We start from the raw sequence: 19,149 nt of genomic DNA, 5'->3' as shown, positions 1-19,149 counted from the left end.
TGGGAAAAGGCTTGATTGGATGAAGACTTTGGAAGGCCCAACTCATGATGAGTTTTGGGCTGTGCTGATGGAATTAAAACCAGGGGCATTCCTAAGCTGGATGAACTTGGAATGTTAAAATGAAACAAACAAACAAACACAGGTTCAGGCCTCTTTAATGGGTGGGCAGGAGGTGAAAGATTAAATTAACATTGAGGAGAAAAGGGTAAGGGTGATCTAGCGAATCTGCTAATGGAATCAGAGGCCCTTTCTGCACGGGCCATTTACAGTGGCCCAGGCACAGCAAAAACACCATCCCAGGGCAGCTGTTCGCAGCGCCGTCCTGTGTAGCCCCGAGTGGCATGAAGGCGCCGCTTTCCACCTGCCTTCCCGATGGAGGTTTTTGGAAAGCAGCGCCTTCCCATCAGCGTGATGCGAACCGCACCACGCTGAAGGGGCCGCTTTCCTGTCCCCCTCCACTCGCCTCATCCTCCAGCGTCGGTCTGGAGGGCTGCTGAGACCTGCCCACACTGCCCTCTGATGCCTGGAGGTCAGAGGGCAGCATGGGTGGGTCCCTGCAGCCCTCCAGACCGACGCTGGAGGACAAGGTGAGTGGGGGGATGCAGAAGAGGCAACTCGGTGCGGAGCCACCTCTTCTGTGCTGGCCTCTGGGGGGCCGCTCGCACGCTCCCATGCGAACGGCCCCCTCCCCTCCACCGGCATAATTTCTGCCGGTGGAGAGGCGCCCTTTCCACTGTGCGGAAAGGGCCAGAGTGTGGGCATTGGCAAGTTCTATATATACCAGGTCACATTCTCAAGGTTGGACTTTTGTTATCCAGGAGCTTCTGAGTCTTTAGGGGAGACATTATCTGATGCTATGCATACTTGATTCAGGAGGGGAGAGACTGATGTCATTTGTCAGACAAACCATATTGATATCAAAGCCCTAGAATTACTACATGGCTTCCATCTTACCTTTGCCCTGCTTTATAAATCTAGACCAGGGGTCTTCAAACTATGGCCCTCCAGATGTTCAGAGACTACAGTTCCCATGAGCCCTACCACTTGGCCATGCTGGCAGGGGCTGATGGGAATTGTAGTCCATGAACATCTGGAGGGCCATAGTTTGAAGACCCCTGATCTAGACTGTCAATACTATCAATAACAAGTCATAGGGTCTTCAGCAATTACCCTGCTGTAGGCTCTCACGGCAACATCATTTAATCTAATTACTATTTTGTTTATTTGGGTTCTTCATGCTTTTTTAGGGAGAATTGCCCGCACCACCACAACCTGTAAGTGTTTCTAAGCTATGTGTGCTTGTATATGCATGACATGCAGACAGTTAAAAGTCACAAAATGGGGTGGGTATAAAGGCAAACTTCAGGGTATCATATTCTATTGCATGCCTCTGTCACTTTTGATAAAAACAAATGGTTTGGCACTGAGTATTTGGGGAATTTAAAAGGTTCAAGGGCATTTGGAAAGCTGAAGCACCAGAATTATTTCAATACTGCCCAGAATATTATGTGTAAAGGAGCACAGATCATGGTTAACATTTGATTTATTCATGCCTGATTTTAGGGACAATTGCCTGCAGCACCACAACCTGTAAGTGTTTCTAAGCTATGTGTGCTTGTATATGCATGACATAAAAACAGTAAAAGTCATAAAATGGGGTGGGTGTAAAGGCAAACTTCAGAGTATCATATTCTATTGCATGCTGTAACAGGAGGTTGCTAGCTTCTGTTATAGGAAAGGATTCCCAGTAGTTGTTTTAGGAACCTTCCTATTACTTAATTTGTTTTTGCTGCCACCAATCTGTACTGTAGCCCATAAACTGATTAAATGGACACCACACTTTCTAGGAACACACACAGACAAAAATAGACTGGAACGGTTGTAACTTAAACAAACTGGAAAAAGTTTATTACTGGCTTAGATGTAGGCTTCTCAGGTAACCTGAGAGGATTTTAAAGCTTGTTGGTTTCAAAAGCTTATTGGTTTCAAGAGCTTAATGGTTTCAGAGCTTAATGGTTTCAGAGATGTTGTTGGCACTTCAGTTTCAAACATTCACAGACACACGCAGGTGTCACTTCAGAAAAGATGTTACTTCAGAAAAAGATTTGACTTTAGAGTATCACACTCCCTTTTCTGTCAGACACTAGTCTTTCTGTACCTAACCACACTAAAACAACACACCCCAGTCTATGCCTTGTGGGATTCTGGCACACAAGCCTCCCTCTCCCACCATCCAAACTGGCCTCACTGCCACTGGACTGGGCCTCCCAAGACTGGTGTTGTACTTGTTAGGACAGACTTTAGTCTGGACAGAGGTTTTTTGTCAAACACCTGAGTGGCGGGTCACTCTCCGACAAACTCAGGGCTTCCTAATGTCTCTGATAAGCTTCCTCACCTTATAGAGTACACTGTCTGATTCCTGCCAGACCAACAGCAGTGACAGATCTCTGCTTGATCTGCTCACTCTACCAAAATGCACCCAAAGGCACAAAAGCCAAAAGACAAAGAGCAAAAAGTCCTCAGCACTCTGGCTGACTCTATTTATATTCTTGTCATTTCCCTCTAGCCAATCAGGGCTGGCCAGGGCTTAACCCCTTCAGGGCAGACTCTCACCCTGGAAACTGAATGCCTTATAAGGACATTCGTCACACATGCCTCTGTCACATTTGATAAAAACAAATGGTTTGGCACTGAGTATTTGGGAAATTTAAAAGATTCAAGGGCATTAGGAAAGCTGAAGCACCAGAATTATTTCAATACTCCACAGAATATTATGTGTAAAGAAGCACAGATCATGGTTAACATTTGATTTATTCATGCCTGATTTTAGGGACAATTGCCTGCAGCACCACAACCTGTAAGTGTCTCTAAGCTACGTGTGCTTGTATATGCATGACATAAAAACAGTAAAAGTCATAAAATGGGGTGGGTGTAAAGGCAAACCTTCAGAGTATCATATTCTATTGCATGCCTCTGTCACATTTGATAAAAACAAATGGTTTGGTGCTGAGTATTTGGGAAATTTAAAAGGTTCAAGGGCATTAGGAAAGCTGAAGCACCAGAATTATTTCAATACTTCACAGAATATTATGTGTAAAGGAGCACAGATCATGGTTAACATTTGATTTATTCATGCCTGATTTTAGGGACAATTGCCTGCAGCACCACAACCTGTAAGTGTCTCTAAGCTACGTGTGCTTGTATATGCATGACATAAAAACAGTAAAAGTCATAAAATGGGGTGGGTGTAAAGGAGGACCTGTAGAATAGTATATTCCAAGGGTAGCCAAACCACAGATTGTGAGCTGCATATAGAACAGTATATTCTCTAGCTTCCCTCTACTTTGTTTGAGAAAAACAAATAGCCTGGTGATAGTGAGAGGAGGAATTAAGTAGGTTTAAGGGCATTTGGAAGGCTGAAGCAATATCATAGTGGTATTGAGCCTTTTTAAAAAAGAGATGGGCTGCCACATCTCAGGTGTGTCCATAGCATTCAAGAGATCATTTCCTATATTAGCCATGTATTTGAGGTAACACAAATATAGCCTTCACCCTAAAGGGGTAGAAGTTCACTGGAGGAACCAGAACAGAACATGAGAGAACCAACTTTGTACAAAAACTGACTTCTTTGGTTTTTCCAGGCTTTGTGGCCATTTTTTTAAAAAAATTATGTGGTTGGATTTATATCCCACCCCATTCTTGAAGGGGATACTGTAAATTCCTTGACTCATACCCAACCACCACCTCACCTCATTCCTCTTTCTGAGATGAGTTACCCACATTCAAACAACCAGGACACATAACAAATTGCAGCTGCAAATGAACTCCACTTGGACATTTGCAATTGTGCCTTGCCCCATCCCACCTAGGAGGAGAACAAAACAGATAACCAACACACACATCAAATTACACTGTGCCATGGAGAGAAACGTATCTTACCATGACATTCCTTTGAAGATGCCAGCCACAGATGCCATAAAACAGTGATGGCGAACCTTTTCGAGACTGAGTGCCCAAATTGCAACCCAAAACCCACTTATTTATCACAAAGTGCCCACACAGCAATTTAAGCTGAATACTGAGGTTTTAGTTTAGAAAAAATGGTTGGCTCCGAGGTGTGTGTTACTCAGGAGTAAGCTTGGGGGTAGTCAGTGGCTTTGCTTTGAAGCAACCGTACAACTCTTCCAGCGGGTGAATCACAACACTAGAAGGGTTTACTCAGAAGCAAGCCCCATTGCCAGCAACCGAGCTTACTCCCAGGTAAAGGATCGTGCTTTAGTTCTTTGCATGAAAATCAGTGGGGTTTAACAGCGCTTAACAGGGTTACTTACACTGCTTCCCCAAAACTAGGTCTTAGGTTTAATGCTAATAATCGAGCCCAGCGGCCCAGGCCAGCCTAGATGTGGTGGTGGGGACTCTGTTTGTGCGTGCCCACAGAGAGGGCTCTGAGTGCCACCTCTGGCACCCATGCCATAGGTTCGCTACCATTGCCATAAAATATCAAGAGCTAAAACCACCAGACTACAGCTGCACAGTGCATTTTAACCACAAAAGCCTTCAACAATACTTTGTATGAAGAATCTGATAGATTCAGCCCCTGATAACTGCAGTTCCCAACTTCTGCATGCTATAAACAATATCATACACAAAAGATTGTGCATCATAATTCTTCTTCTTTATGCCTGTTTTTAGGGACAATTTCCTGCACAACAACCATTTGTAAGTATTTCTATTCCACAGCTGGAAGATGCATGACTTGTAGATGGATGGCTTAATGCATTAAAGGCCACTAAATGGGAGGAGCGATGTTATCAAAATGTGCTCCTTGTTTCATGCCAGTCGTTGAAGCAAAGACGCCTGTGAATCACCCACAAGGCGAGGTTGTTGCTCGGGGTGGGGAAAGGCGAGGCCAACAGATGCTGCCCCAGTAAGGGCAAAAGGTGAGGGGAGCCATGCTAGAAATGGGGGCTAGCGTCACGGGAAGGAGGGGCGAGCCGAGACTTTAAAGGGGCTCACCCAGCTTTGTTTGGGCCATGTGCTCGCCGGTTGATGATTTGCCCACCCTCTCTCCCTAATTTTCTATGTTAATGCATGCTCATTTTGTCATAGCCTAGACACTTGGCGGTTTGGCGCATGGATATGGCTCTAGAAGGGCAAGGGAGCTAGGGAGCTACGCCTTCCCCTTGGGAACGGCAACAGCTGCAAGAGGCGACCGCCCCTGCCAAACTGGGCTGAAGGGGAACATCTCTGGCCAGGAGCATCCACCCAGCAAAGCCCCTCAGTAGAACGAAGCTTGTTCGGGACGGGGCACCCACCCTGCTGAGCTGTAGCATGTTACCCGTATGACCAGAGCCAGACTCATGCTTAGCCTCATGCTTCTGCTCAATAAAATTTGGCTGGCCAAAAGGCCGTAATAATAAATATCTATCTTGCTCAATAAAATGGCTATGGCCAATTTATTATCCCAGCAACGGAGTAGTGTGTATTATTGGTGAAGGGCCTCGCACAAAAGAGATCCACCCTTGAGCAGCAATAAAAACTTAACCTGTACAGTTGTATGGCAAAAAGATGCCCTTCGGAAGCTCCAAATGTGTTGGCTGGAAATATAAATTAATGGAGGCAGTGAAGGGAGTGATCAAACAAGTGATATCAAAATTGAAACCAACATCAACTGAACTTGACCAATTTGTACATTAGTCATGCATTTACAGACAGACAAACCAGGAAAAATGAAGTCTGTTCCCAAAAGGCAATGGGGGTAGGAGCTCTCTGGATGAATCGGTTCAGAATATGGGAACACCAACTTTGTATGAAGAATTTGCTAGATTCCATCTCTAATGATTGTAATTCCCACAAATTACCATTTTTAAACATTCTGTAAGCTACTATCAATATTGTGGGAAAAGATTGAGAATCATAACTAAAATTTCAGTCATTTGTGTTATTACTTTCTTTAACTTTGTGTTATTATTACTTATTACTTTCTTTAGCTAAAAAATTTTGGTGGATCAAAATTTGTAAGTACTTCTAAAAAAATAACTGCTTGTATATGCATGAGTTCAGGGGCCAAAAGCCATTAAATTAGGTGTGTGCAAAGGCAGACTTATCGAAGAGTACATTTCACAGATTGCCTCTATCACATTGGAGGAAATTGGGTGTTTAGCAGATGTGGAAATTAATAGGCTCAAGTGACTTCGGAAGGTGAAATCATAGCCTATTACCAATACAGTATTCAGGACTTGGGGGGTGTGTGTGTGTGTGTGTGTGTGTGTAACACTGATCAGGTGGACTCCCAGATGTCAACAATACTTAGAACCTTCAGGAGTAATTTAAAGAACTAAGGATGGACACAAACAGAATGGACAGTGGCTATGTGCAAAAGTGGAAGTGCTGAATTGTCTCCTAAGCTTGGCATTCATCTATTTGTGTGGTTATGTGAGATTCTTTAGCAAAGATGAGGAGCCACTTTCCTCTATATTCTGCAGACTGTGGGAGAAATTAACAGTATGGGCCTTTCCCCACTTACCTTAAACCCCACGCTACTTGAGGAGAGTAGCGCGGGGTCCCGGGGCACTCCCCATGACAGGGGCGGCGACAGCGCAGCCGCCCCGAAGCTGCCGCTGTCGCACCCCCTCACCGTGCGGCATCCCTGGCGCTGGAGAAAACGGCGCCTTTTGATGACGCGGGGTCGTGGGGATGCCCAGGCGCGCGCCAGGGATGCTGCGCGCTGAAAGCAGCGCGCGGCATAGGAGGGATCAGGGTGAGTGGGGAAACACCCAAAGAAAGAAAAGATGCTGTTCACTGCATCAGACAACCATCCTTTTAAATGCTTCCTCCATATTTAGAGACTTTGGCCACACTCCTTTTTCCCTCAATTATAAGTGAAGACATGGGAAAATGGGGATTGTGATGATTGTCTCCTCCATGCACAAGTAAGGTTTTGAAACCGGTGACACATAGTAGTGCAACAAATATCCCGCACACAGACTACATGCAGCAACTCAGATCTTTTAGATGTGTTTTAAAAGGTAGCTCCATTGAATAACAGACAAACTGAAGTGATCCTTGTTTCATGCAAGTCTTTGAAGCAATAAAAACTTAATCTGTGCAGTTGTATGGCAAAAAGGTGCCTTTGGAACCTACAAATTTGTTGGTTGGGAATATAAATTAATGCAGGCAGTGAAGAGGACCTGGTATCAAACAAGTGATATCAAAGTTGAAACCAGAGGCGAAACTACCAGGGGGCGCGTGTGTGTGTGTTGCACCAGGCGCCCCCTTGTGGGGGGCACAAAAATTGGAGGTTTATGGTTTTTTGGTATTTTTGGTATGTTTTCAGTTTTTGGCCTGCAGGGGGTGAGGTTTTTAGGATAGCAGCATCAAAATTTCAGGGTGTCTTTAGGAGGTTCTCCTTATGATACTACCCAGGTTTGGTGAGGTTTGGTTCACGGGGTCTAAAGTTATGGACTCCCAAAGGGGTGCCCCCATCCCCCATTGTTTCCAATGGGAGCTAATAGGAAATGAGGCTACACTTTTGAGGGTCCATAACTTTGGACCTCCTGAACCAAACTTTACCAAACCTGGGTAATATCATCAGGAGAGTCTCCAAAACATACCCTGAAATTTTGGTGCTGCTAGCCTAAAAATTCCATCCCCTGCAGGCCAACAACTGGAAAAACACTAGAAATACAAAAAACACTAATGAACATGGGGGGGCAAAACTCAGACTTTGCACCGGGCTCCATTTTCCCTAGCTACGCCTCTGGTTGAAACCAACATCAATTGAACCTGACCGTTTTGTACATTGTCAGGTGTTTACAAAAAGGCAAACCAGGAAAAAGGAAGTCTGCTCCTTAAAGGCAGCAAGGGTAGGAGCTCTCTGAATCAATCAATGCAGAATGTGACAGCACCAACTTTGCATGAAGAATTTGCTAGATCCCATCCCTGGTGATTGCAGTTCCCACAAAGAACCATTAAAAAAAGTTCTATAAAGCTACGATCAATATTGTGGGGAAAGATTGACAATCATAACTAACATTTCAATCATTTGTGTTATTATTACTTTCTTTAGGGAAAAAAACTCCGTGATGGATCAAAATTCGTAAGTACTTCTAAAACATAGCTGCTTGTATATGCATGACTTCAGGGTGCCAAAAGCCAGGAAATTAGGTGTGTGCAGAGGCAGACTGATCCAAGGGTACATTTCACGGATTTCCTCTTCCACATTTGAGGAAACTGGTATTAGAAGAAGAAGAAGAAGAAGAAGAAGAAGAAGAAGAAGAAGAAGAAGAAGAAGAAGAAGAAGAAGAAGAAGAAGAAGAAGAAGAAGAAGAAGAAGAGTTTTGGATTTATATCCCCCTTTCTCTACTCAAAGGGGCTTACAATCTCCTTGCCCTTCCCCCCTCACAACAAACACCCTGTGAGGTAGGTGGGGCTGAGAGAGCATCCGAAGAGCTGTGACTAGCCCAAGGTCACCCAGCTGGCATGTGTGGGAGTGTACAGGCTAATCTGAATCCCCCAAATAAGCCTCCATAGCTCAGGCGGCAGAGCTGGGAATCAAACCCGGTTCCTCCAGATTAGATACACGAGCTTTTAACCTCCGACGCCACTGCTGCTCCTGTGAAAATTAATAGGTTCAAGGGACTTTGGAAGGTGAAATCATAACCCATTACCAATACAATTCACGATTGAGGGGGGGATGTAAAACTGATCAGGTGGGCTCCCAGATGTCAACTATGCTTAGAGCCTTCAGGAGATGTATGAAAAACTAAGGATGGACACAAACAGAATGAACAGTGCCTATGTGGAAAGAGTGGAAGTATTCTATTGTCTCCTAAGTCTGTCATTGATCCATTGGTGTGATTATGTGAGAGTCTTTAGCAAAGATGAGGAGCCACTTCTATATTCTGGAGACAGTGGGAGAAATTAACAGTAGGACAGAAAAATCCACTTCTGAATGCTGCTAACAAAAAGCGCATGTGAATTACCACGAGGCGGAGTTGCTGATCGGGGTGGGGGATTGGAACGAGCCCAGCTGACACTGCCCAGACAAGGGCGGAACTGGAAAGGGAGCCACTATGGGAAGGGGCAGCGTCACTGGATGAAAGGAGGAGCGAGCTGAGGCTTTAAAGGGACTTGCCCTCCTTTGTTCAGGCCATGTGCTCGCCGGCTGACGATTTGCCCACCCACCTCACCCTGCTTTTATATGTTAATGCATGCTGTTATGTCATAGCCTAGTTCGCGGCAGTTTGGCGCATCTGGAAGGGCAAGGGGAAGGGGGCTAGGGAGCCGCGCCTTCCCCTTGGGAACGGCAACAGCAACAAGAGGCGACTGCCCTGTCGAACCGGGCCGAAAGGGGGAACATCTCTGGCCAGGAGTGGCCGCCCGGCAGAGCCCCACAGTAGATCGAAGCTCGGGACCGGGCACCCGCCCTGCTGAGCTGTAGCATGTACCCGCATGACCAGATCCAGACCCAAGCTTAGCCTCACGCTTCTGCTCAATACAATGGCTATGGCCAATTTATTACCCCAGCAATGGTATGATGTGTAGCATTATAGAGGGGCCTCGCACAAGAAGTGATCTACCCTCGGGCAGCAATATAGTGCAAAAAGACTGAGGATCATAACCAACATTCCAGTAATTTGTGTTATTCATGACTTCTTTTAGGGAAAAAAGTTTTGCCGTTGCCCAGAATCGGTAAGTCCTTCTAAAATATTGCCGTTTGTATATGCATAACTTGAGGGCTCTAAAAGCTACTGAATGGGGTGGGTCCAGAGGCAAACCAGTAATACTTTTCAGGGAAGTATAGCTTAGTGGTTAACAGATGTGGAAATTAAGATGTCCAAGGAGATTTGGCATCATCTCTATTACTATTGCAGTATTTGGAGGGGTTGCTTGGAAGATGGTGCACTGATCATTTGGAGATGTACCAAAAAATCAGTCTGGAGATATACAAAAAAATTAGGATGGATGAAAAACATAATGGACAGTGACTTTGTGCAAAGAATGGAACTGCTGCATTGTATACAAAACCTGCATTTATCCTGGTTGTTGTGGGTTTTCTGGACTGTGTGGCCATAATCTGGTAGATCTTCTTCCTAACGTTTCACCTGCAAATATGCATCTGTGGCTGGCATCTTCAGAAGATGCCAACCACAGATGCAGGCAAAGTGTTAGGAACAAGATCTACCAGACCACGACCACACAGCCCAGAAAACCCATAACAACCAGTTGCATCTGGTTGTAAAAGCCTTCGACAATACACTGCATTCCTCAGTCAGTCAGTCAGTTTTATTACGGCCATTAGGCCAGCAAAAAAGAATAGAGAAGAACAAGAAAAAGGAAGAACAATAAACAAAAGAAAAATCGAATTTGTACAGAAATCCACGATACAGAATCCACACAAAGAATATCATAAGCTTGTAGCGTTACCACGGTCACCCTCATGTGGTCCGGCTCTTGGTCCCAACATGACTCTTCTCTTACTATATGCCAGCATACAAAATTTAGCTACCTGCTGAGATATAAGAGAAACTCGGTCTTCCAGCAAAATTCTCACAAGAGCTGAATCGGAATTAACTCTAGTTAATTTTCTGTACTGGATAAACAATGGATGAATTAAAGCCTCCCTTTCCCCTTTATGGAGTTCACAATGCAATAAAATATGTAATACAGAGTCCACTTCCCCTGAGTTGCAAACACATAGTCTCCTATGTCGTGGGATTTTTTGAAATCTGCCCATTAGATTGGCTGATGGAAAAGCATCAAAGTGCTTTATTCTGCATTCCTCCATTTGTGTGATCCTGTGGGAATCTTAGGCCCCTTCCACACATGCAGAATAATGCATTTTCAATCCACTGTCACAATGGTTTGCAAGTGGATTTTGCTATTCTGCACAGTGAAATACAGCTGTGAAGTGCATTGAAAGTGGATTGAAAGTGCATTATTCTGCATGTGTGGAAGGGGCCTTAGGGAAAAAAAGGACCTGCTTTCCTCTGTATTCTGGAGACAGTGGGAGAAATTCACAGTGGGATGTTGTTCACTAAATCAGACAAACATTCCACTTAAATACTTTCACCACATATTGAGCCTTTGGCCACACTCCTATTTTACTCAAATATGAGTGAACGCATGGAAAGATGGGGATTGTTGTGGCTGTCCCCTCCATGCAAAAGCAAAACACTGATTCTGGTGACACTTCGGCAGAGCAACAAAAATCCCTCACACAGTCTATACCAGTGATGGTGAACCTTTTCTGACTGAGTGCCCAAACTGACTGACTGACTGAGTGCCCAAATTGCAACCCAAAACCCACTTATTTATCGCAAAGTGTCAACACAGCAATTTAACCTGAATACTGAGGTTTTAGTTTAGAAAAAATGGTTGGCTCCGAGGCATGTGTTACTCGGGAGTAAGCTTGGTGGTAGTCAGTGGCTTTGCTTTGAAGCAACCGTACAACGCTTCCAATGGGTGAATCACAACACTAGGAGGGTTTACTCAGAGGCAAGCCCCATTGCCAGCAACCGAGCTTACTCCCAGGTAAAGGATCGTGCTTTGCATGAAAATCAGTGGGGTTTAACAGTGCTTAACAGGGTTACCTACACTGCTTCCCCAAAACTAGGTCTTAGGTTTAATGCTAATAATCGAGCCCAGCGGCCCAGGCCAGCCTAGATGTGGTGGTGGGGACTCTGTTTGCGCGTGCCCACAGAGAGGGCTCTGAGTGCCACCTCTGGCACCCGTGCCATAGGTTCACCACCATTGGTCTATACATAACAAATCACATATTTTGAATTTAGTTTACTACATAGGGACATAGGGAAGTTACTACATAGTCCAACAACGTTGACTAATGGACAGTTTAATGATTCTTGGTTTCTACAAGGATTTGAAGCAATAAAACATACTCCCTTGGTATCCCTATGAACTTGGTATTCCTATGAACCTCCAGATTTGTTGTGCAAGAAATTTACATAAATCCTGTCAATGAAAGGGATCTTTTCAAACAAAACAGTATCACAATTGAACATTCCATTCATAGAAGTTGAACACTTCCTACATTAATCATGTGTTTAAAGAAAGGCAAACCAACCACAATGTACCCTGCTCCCTAAGGGCAGTGAATCAGGAGCTCACTGGAGGAACCAAAGCAGAGTTTGAAAGCATAAACTTTGTATGAAGAACGTATTAGGTTCAAAGCCTTGTGATTACAGTCCCAACAAAGAACCCTCCCCACTTTGTTTAATAAGATCTGGAAAGCTACAAAGGATATTGAGCAAAAAGAGTGCATGTCATAAATCACGGCACTAGATTCAACTAGGCCCGTAATTACGACAGGGGGCAGAACACGTGGTAAGAGCTCCAGAGGAGGGGTATGCGTGTCTCTGGGGCCGGACAGGCGGCTGCTCCTTACCACCTGGCAATAAGCGTGCTGGCACACGTGGGCAGCAGAGTGGAGCAAGCTACCTATGATAGGCAACACGTAGTTGCTTCGGCCTTTTTGGCACCTGAAAGCAAACTGACCCACCCGCCCTCCTGGAAGGGATGGGGATTTAGTATTTTCATCATTGCAGCCCTAGTGGGGGACGGTTTGGGCAGAGGAGCGCATCTTTTGGGGGAGGCCCGAGCTTGCATGTCAGACCTCCCCGCCTGTGGGGGCCTCCATAAGAGGCTTGGGGTTGGGCGGGCTTGGGGAGCATGCCCTAAAGGCCTCTGCAAGCGAGCCTCACACCCCAGCAGTGTGGGGCCACAAAGAATGGGGAGAACGCCCCACTGGTCCAGTATCTCTGTCCTACCCAACAGAGTTGGGCTTGAAGCCGGGATCAGCCAGGAACGCTGACCGGCAGGTAAGATGCACTCCTCTTGATCGCCGAGCTTCTGTTAATAATTATAGTTATTAATAAAGGCAGTGGTGGGATCCAAAAATTTTAGTAACAGGTTCCCATGGTGGTGGGATTCAAACTGTGGTGTAGCGCCAATGGGGCTGGGTGGGGCACGACAGGGGTGTGGCCAGGCATTCCGGGGGTGGGGCATTCCTGGGCGAGGCTGTGGCAAGGACGCAGCTGCTGTGCCAGTCCTTGGGTGGGAAACGAATGCACGCAGGCGCAGGCTGCCACGCACGCCGGTGCACCTCCTGCTAGACTGCTTCAAGTTCTGCATGCTACTGCTGAGAGGAGGGCATAACTAAAGCAAAAATCATGTTGCAAAATCACCAATTAGTAACCCCCTCTCGGCACACACAAATAATTAGTAACCTACTCTCAGGAACCTGTGAGAACCTGCTGGATCCCACCTCTGAATAAAGGGCTGAGGCCCGTTTCAATCCAAGCCGTGTCTGTGGTTCTTACAAGAAAAACCTCTGCACATCTGGCCGCAATTAACATTTTACTTGTTTAACTTATCCATTCCTGTTTTTAGAAACCAGTGACTGAGGCACCAGCACCCGTAAGTATTTCTAAACCATGGCTGGTTTTATATGCGGGACTTGCAGGTGCCAAAAGTCAGAAAATGGGGTGTTGTAGAGGCAGACCTATCAAATAGTATGTTCCATAGATAGCCTTGGGCATATGTGAAAAAAAGAAATAGTCTGCAGCTGAGTGGAGGCAGACATTAAAAGGTGGTATGTGCAAAGCGGAATCATCACCATTATCATTATAGAATTGAGGGTGGTTGTGTTTTTTTGGCGGATGCCACATGGATCAGGTGGGCTCCCTGTGGATCATAATTAACATTCTACTAATTTATCTTATTCGTGCCTGTTTTTAGAAACCACGTTCCACTGACTCCAAATATATTACTATTTTTAAACCAGGACTGGTTGTTCATGTGTGATTTGAGGATGCTAATAAGCAGGAGATGGGGTGGGTGGAGAGGTAGGCCTATAGAAGATTTGTGAAGATGAAAAGACAGGCTGAGCTGATGACACATTTGACGTGTTTGGGGCATTTGAGATGTTGAATTTGTTAGATGTAGTTTAGATTAGAGTCATGGATCTGCCCAGTAGTGTGTGTGAGTGCAGTTTATAAAAACTTCCCAAGAGATAAAGGTAAAAGGTAAAACTTACATTTATTCAAGCATCTCCAGTTCACAGCTTTTGTTCCAGGAAAAAGGTAGATAGAAAGAAACCCTAGTCTAAAGAGATTACTTTCCCTATGACAAGTGGGCACAACTAATGCGCCATCATGTCTGTGCAGGTAAGAGAATGCTGCAGTGAGAAAGCCCCACTGTAGCAGGCTGCCATTGACCATGGGCTCAGGTCAAAGGCTAGAGCAGAAGTGAAACCAGCATGGGGAAGAAAGGAAGTTAGTGGGCGGTCTCCTGGCCCAGACAAGGAGGGCAAACAAGAGAGGCAACATCACAGTTAGAGTGAGATACACAGCACCGCCCAGTGTCCAGGCATGCAGAAGTCGCTTATTCCAACAGAATGGTCATCTTTGCCATTATGATCTAGAAAGTTCTCATATCTCTCTGCTGAGAACAATCCTGTCTGGCACAAACGAAGAGCTTGAGTCAGCTGTATTTTTTAAAATGTAATTGATTTTGATCTCCTGTGGACCTCTACCTGGTGGCCATGAAAAAGAGGTCAGAACATTGATCAGCTGGACTCTCAACTGTCCACTGTGCTTGTAGCCTTCAGGGGATGTAAAAAGAAAGGAGCAAATGCAAACATCAGATGGGAAGTCACCATGTGCAAACATGACACTCTTCACTGAATCAGGAACAGACATCCCTTTACTTTTCCGTTACAACAGGATTTTTGTGATTCTCTGTTACACGAAAAATTGAGTCCATGCTCTTATAAGCTCTTTAAAATATATTAACACATCGAATCACTGGTTCAGCGATGAAAGCTGCCACAACATGCAGCATTTCACAGCTGTTATTTATTTTTCTTAGATTTTAGATGAATCTTTATTCTCTGTCCATCTGTCAAAAATTGAGCCAGAAGAGACTTTGAAACCATGAAAAGGGGATAGAGGCTTCTTCGTATAATGAGGCAGCAAATTATTGAAAGAAATCTTCTCACAATTAGGGCCAGCAGCAGATAGAGCTTATTGTACATCCAATTAGTCAAATGTTTAAGAAAGGTAAACTAGGAAAGAGGTCACCTGCCTTCTAAAGGCGGGAAGTAGGCAGAACATTTTTGGAGGGGCTGCCAAAAAATGTCATGAACCTAACTGACAATCATATAATCTTTGAGACTGAGTATCATGAACACATGAAGCTGCCTTCTAGTCTATCAGGCCATTGGCCTATCAAGGTCAGGGTTGTGTATTCCAGCTGGTATCTAGTTGCATTGTTTTATTGCAAATTTCTATTTTATCAATTAATCACTGAAGTAAGCCATGGTGCTTCTTGCTATTGTTGTTTTTTATTGTTTGGGGGAATGCTTTGATACTTCTAAAAACACAGCCAATTACTCACGACTGATTGAGAACATAAGAAAGAACCTGCTGGATCAAACCAGAGTCCATCTAGTCCAGCACTCTGCTACTCGCAGTGGCCCACCAGATACCTTTTGGAGCTCACATGCAGGATGTCAAAGTAATGGCCTGCTGCTGCTGCTGCTGCTGCTGCTGCTGCTCCCGAGCACCTGGTCTGCGAAGGCATTTGCAATCTCAGATCAAGGAGGATCAAGATTGGTTGCCATACATCGACTTCTCCTCCATAAATCTGTCCAAGCCCCCTTTAAAGCTATCAGGATGAGACAACTGGAAGGCCACAATTTCTCCTTTGCATCACTAACAAATTATTGTATGAAACAGATTATAAGTCATGTGACTGGTGGTATTCAGAGCAGATTTCAGAGTGGAACTCTCAGTCATTCTCTTGATCACAAAAGCCTAAATGTAGGCTGTAGTTTGGAATGCTAGTGTATACTTCAGAGGCAAAACTACAGCCTACTTCTATGCTGTCATGATCAAGAGAATGAGTGAGCGTTTCACCCTTTTGAGGAATACATTAGAATTCCAAGGTGGGCTCTTTTGAGGCCATTAAATAGAATTCAAGTAACCTAACAGCCCAATCCAGAGCTCCACATGGTCTGGAACAGCACTGCTGCAGTGTCACCATGCCACCACCAAAGGGTATTCAGATGGTGTGGGTAGATAGCAAAAGAAAATAACCCAGCAACTGGAGAATTCCTCAAAACCTTAAACAAACCTAGGACACCCAAAAGGCTGGCATAAGTCTGGCTCCTCTGGCAGTGGCGGGCCCAAGTCAAAAGGGTGGTGGAAGCCAACTAAGATTGACTCCACCCCCAGGATCTCCCCCAGAATGCTTCAACCATGTCAGAGTATTCCCCTGCACCAGCAGGGCTGGGAAATGGCAGCTGCTTCCAGGGTCAGGCACTGCAGAGCCATACTATTCTCAGTCACCTGCATATTTACCCCCCGCTCCGCTGGTGTATTTGACATTTGAGCCAGCAAGGTGGGCACCCTCATTGGCGTGAGACCATACCAGCTCCAAAGGTGAGTTTGTCCCCCCCCCCTTCTGGATTGGGCTGAATGCTCATTAACCTTCTTCTTTCACATATTGAAATTATTCTAGTGATTATGATAGTGGCAGCAAGGATCCAATTTGCCAAAAAAATGGAAGACGTCCTCAACACCTTCTGTGGAAGACTGGCTGTCACAATTAATAGAATTTGCTGTTTATGACAAGTTATCAAATCTACTGAAATGTAATATGTTGGAGAAATTTTTAGACATATGGCAACCAATAATTAAATTCTTACAAGTAAAAGACGAATATAAGAAATTATTTTCATATCTGCAATGTTAAAAAATAGATAAATGAAATTGAGAAACGAAGATAAGATGTTTCTGTTTAAAATAGAAACTAAGAGGAAGTCAATTTTACTTTCCAATATTCTGTTTTTCTCTTTTTCTTCACCTTTTTCTTTTCTCTTTATTCTCCAAACACTTCAGTTCTTTGTCAGTCTATCTAATGCTACTTTTCTCTTTCTATTTCCTTCACTTTATGACTCTATATATGTTTTAATCTTAATATATAAGTAAATGTAATTCTTATGTTTAAGAGACTATATTATTAAGTACTAATGTATAAATGCTTATTATATGGGTTCTCTTGGAAAAAAATGGTAAGACTTCTGTAACTTTTGTCTTTATTATAATAAAATTAATTTAATAAATTAAATTATTCTAAATAAACAGGGCAGGGCGGTAAGGTATTGGTCTCTTGTACTGCAGCAGATGGACCAATATTTGGGCCACTGTTTAGTGGTTTCATTGGCAGGACTGAGAAGGTAGCTCCATTTTCCTCAGAACAGACAAAATGAACTAGGTGAAAATATTTCGTATGGAAATGTTGAGGATTAAATTCCACAGACTGATACTGAACAGTTCTCATTTCTGTATTATAGGCTGAGCAGCAGCAAATTCATGCTGAGCCAGAGGTGAGTATCACTAAGTTCTCATTTCTTTCTTTGTACAAAAATCTCAGTAAGAACTTTATGTTCAATTTCCCTTCTCCAATTCAAGGTTTCTCAGAGGTGATGAAAAAACATATCAGTCCCATGAAGTTGAAAATTATGAAACAAAACAACTCAAGTGCAAATATCAGGAAGTTTGCACATGGCTTGGAAAAGGCAAAACAGTGTAAATTTGGTCACAATGAACACTAACACATCTCTAGAAAATGTATCAATCTCATTACTAATTATTTGGGGTCTGAAAAGGAATCCAAGGGCAACTCCCATACAATTTACACATCCACTCACATTCTATTTCTACTCACCTTTCTATCATTTCAGAATCTCTCAAATATGTTCAAGTGTTCATCAAGAATGGGAGAAATTTCTATTTCATGATGTACCGGTAGTTGGTGAATATAGAATTCATAAAGCTGAGAAGTTCAGAAAACTAATCAGTAGAAGATCTTTACAGGGCATAGTCCATACTGAAGTGAGGGGGAACTGCTCATATGTCCAGTAAAATTTCCTGTTTTTCTTGAGTTCTTTTTGCTTAGAGATTTGGAAAAAGGACAACACTACAAAATACTACTCAGCTCACCATCAATGTATCTGAAAATGTTTGTCATACATTGGGGGAGGGGTTGGGGGCATTATTTTTTTGATAATAGGCTGAGATTTCTTAGAGAGATTAACTTCTTGTTTTATTTATGTGGATAACTTATTAGTCGTTTGGGGAACCGCCTTCCGCACAATGCATTGGCTCTGCAGCTCTGTCCCATTAAAGACTTTTTGGTGCTGGATGCACTGGCTCTGTTGGTATACCACTCAGTATGAACTCTTCCTCCAGCCTAAGAGGCCTTTCTTCAGAGTCAGAGCCATTTAAATTGGAGGCGGATTCTTCAGAATGGAGAAAATCTCTCCAGAGAGTAGCTGAATTCACCCTGTTGAGATTCTGAAAAAATTCCTTCCAGAAGACATAATTGAAGATTGTTCCATTTTAAAATATTTTTCTAACTTCATTCCATATCTTATAATTATTTTGAAGCAACATACAATTCTGACACCCCCACGTATTTCACCTTCTTTTCCACTTTAAATTCTGTTCTATTTGTCAGCTCCATTCCTTCCTGAATATTCATATTTTTGGTTAAAACTTTTGTTTTACTGTTTATTAATTTTAAACCCTGCTTAAGTATCCTGTTCTTTCAACCTAGACATAAGAAATTCAGCCCTCTTTTTGTCGGATTTTTTCACAAATCAGCAGGTCATCAGCAAAGGTTCTTAATTTATAAGATTCTTTTTTAACATTCTTATGTTCTTAATCCTCTCATTGGTTCTGTTTAATATTTCTGAGACTATTATAAACAAGAGGGGAGTGCATCCTAGCTTTCATACAGTCCTGCTCCAAGTCTGTGGTAAAGTTCTCATTCCATGGGACTGTTTGTACTAACACCAATCCTTTCTTCTTCAAAAGAATTAAAGATGACTGGATCCTGACACAGATGCTGGAACACAACAATGCTTTGCTGCTCAAGTCCCTTCAACCCAATCAAATGAAAATGGAGAACCACTAATGACAGTAGTAAAATTTAGACAAATTCATTAACAGTTACTGATTTTGTTTCCTGAGTAACAAAAAAGGCTGAGGGTAAAATGTACTGCCCTCCTACTGCCTGACAGAATGTCAAACGCTTTGCAAAAATAAAAAAAATGAAACTGCA

The 19,149-nt window shown here is 43.6% G+C and overlaps 1 protein-coding gene across 1 annotated transcript in view; it reads left to right on the top strand.

Moving 5' to 3' along the window:
• LOC125435462 (translation initiation factor IF-2-like) overlaps window positions 1-19,149 on the top strand; it is a 39,897-nt gene extending 20,748 nt beyond the window's left edge. The window contains exons 12-22 of the mRNA XM_048501662.1: window positions 1,248-1,274; window positions 1,564-1,590; window positions 2,831-2,857; window positions 3,147-3,173; window positions 4,693-4,719; window positions 5,991-6,017; window positions 8,069-8,098; window positions 9,664-9,693; window positions 13,411-13,437; window positions 17,378-17,410; window positions 18,903-19,149. Of these exons, the coding sequence (XP_048357619.1) occupies window positions 1,248-1,274; window positions 1,564-1,590; window positions 2,831-2,857; window positions 3,147-3,173; window positions 4,693-4,719; window positions 5,991-6,017; window positions 8,069-8,098; window positions 9,664-9,693; window positions 13,411-13,437; window positions 17,378-17,410; window positions 18,903-18,908 (288 nt within the window). The 3' untranslated portion in view covers window positions 18,909-19,149. The remainder of the gene's footprint in view (window positions 1-1,247; window positions 1,275-1,563; window positions 1,591-2,830; window positions 2,858-3,146; window positions 3,174-4,692; window positions 4,720-5,990; window positions 6,018-8,068; window positions 8,099-9,663; window positions 9,694-13,410; window positions 13,438-17,377; window positions 17,411-18,902) is intronic.

Source organism: Sphaerodactylus townsendi, linkage group LG06 (assembly GCF_021028975.2).
Source record: "Sphaerodactylus townsendi isolate TG3544 linkage group LG06, MPM_Stown_v2.3, whole genome shotgun sequence".
Lineage (NCBI taxonomy): Eukaryota > Metazoa > Chordata > Lepidosauria > Squamata > Sphaerodactylidae > Sphaerodactylus > Sphaerodactylus townsendi.
Note: the sequence above shows the minus strand (reverse complement) of the source record. Positions and strands in the feature narration are given on the sequence as shown.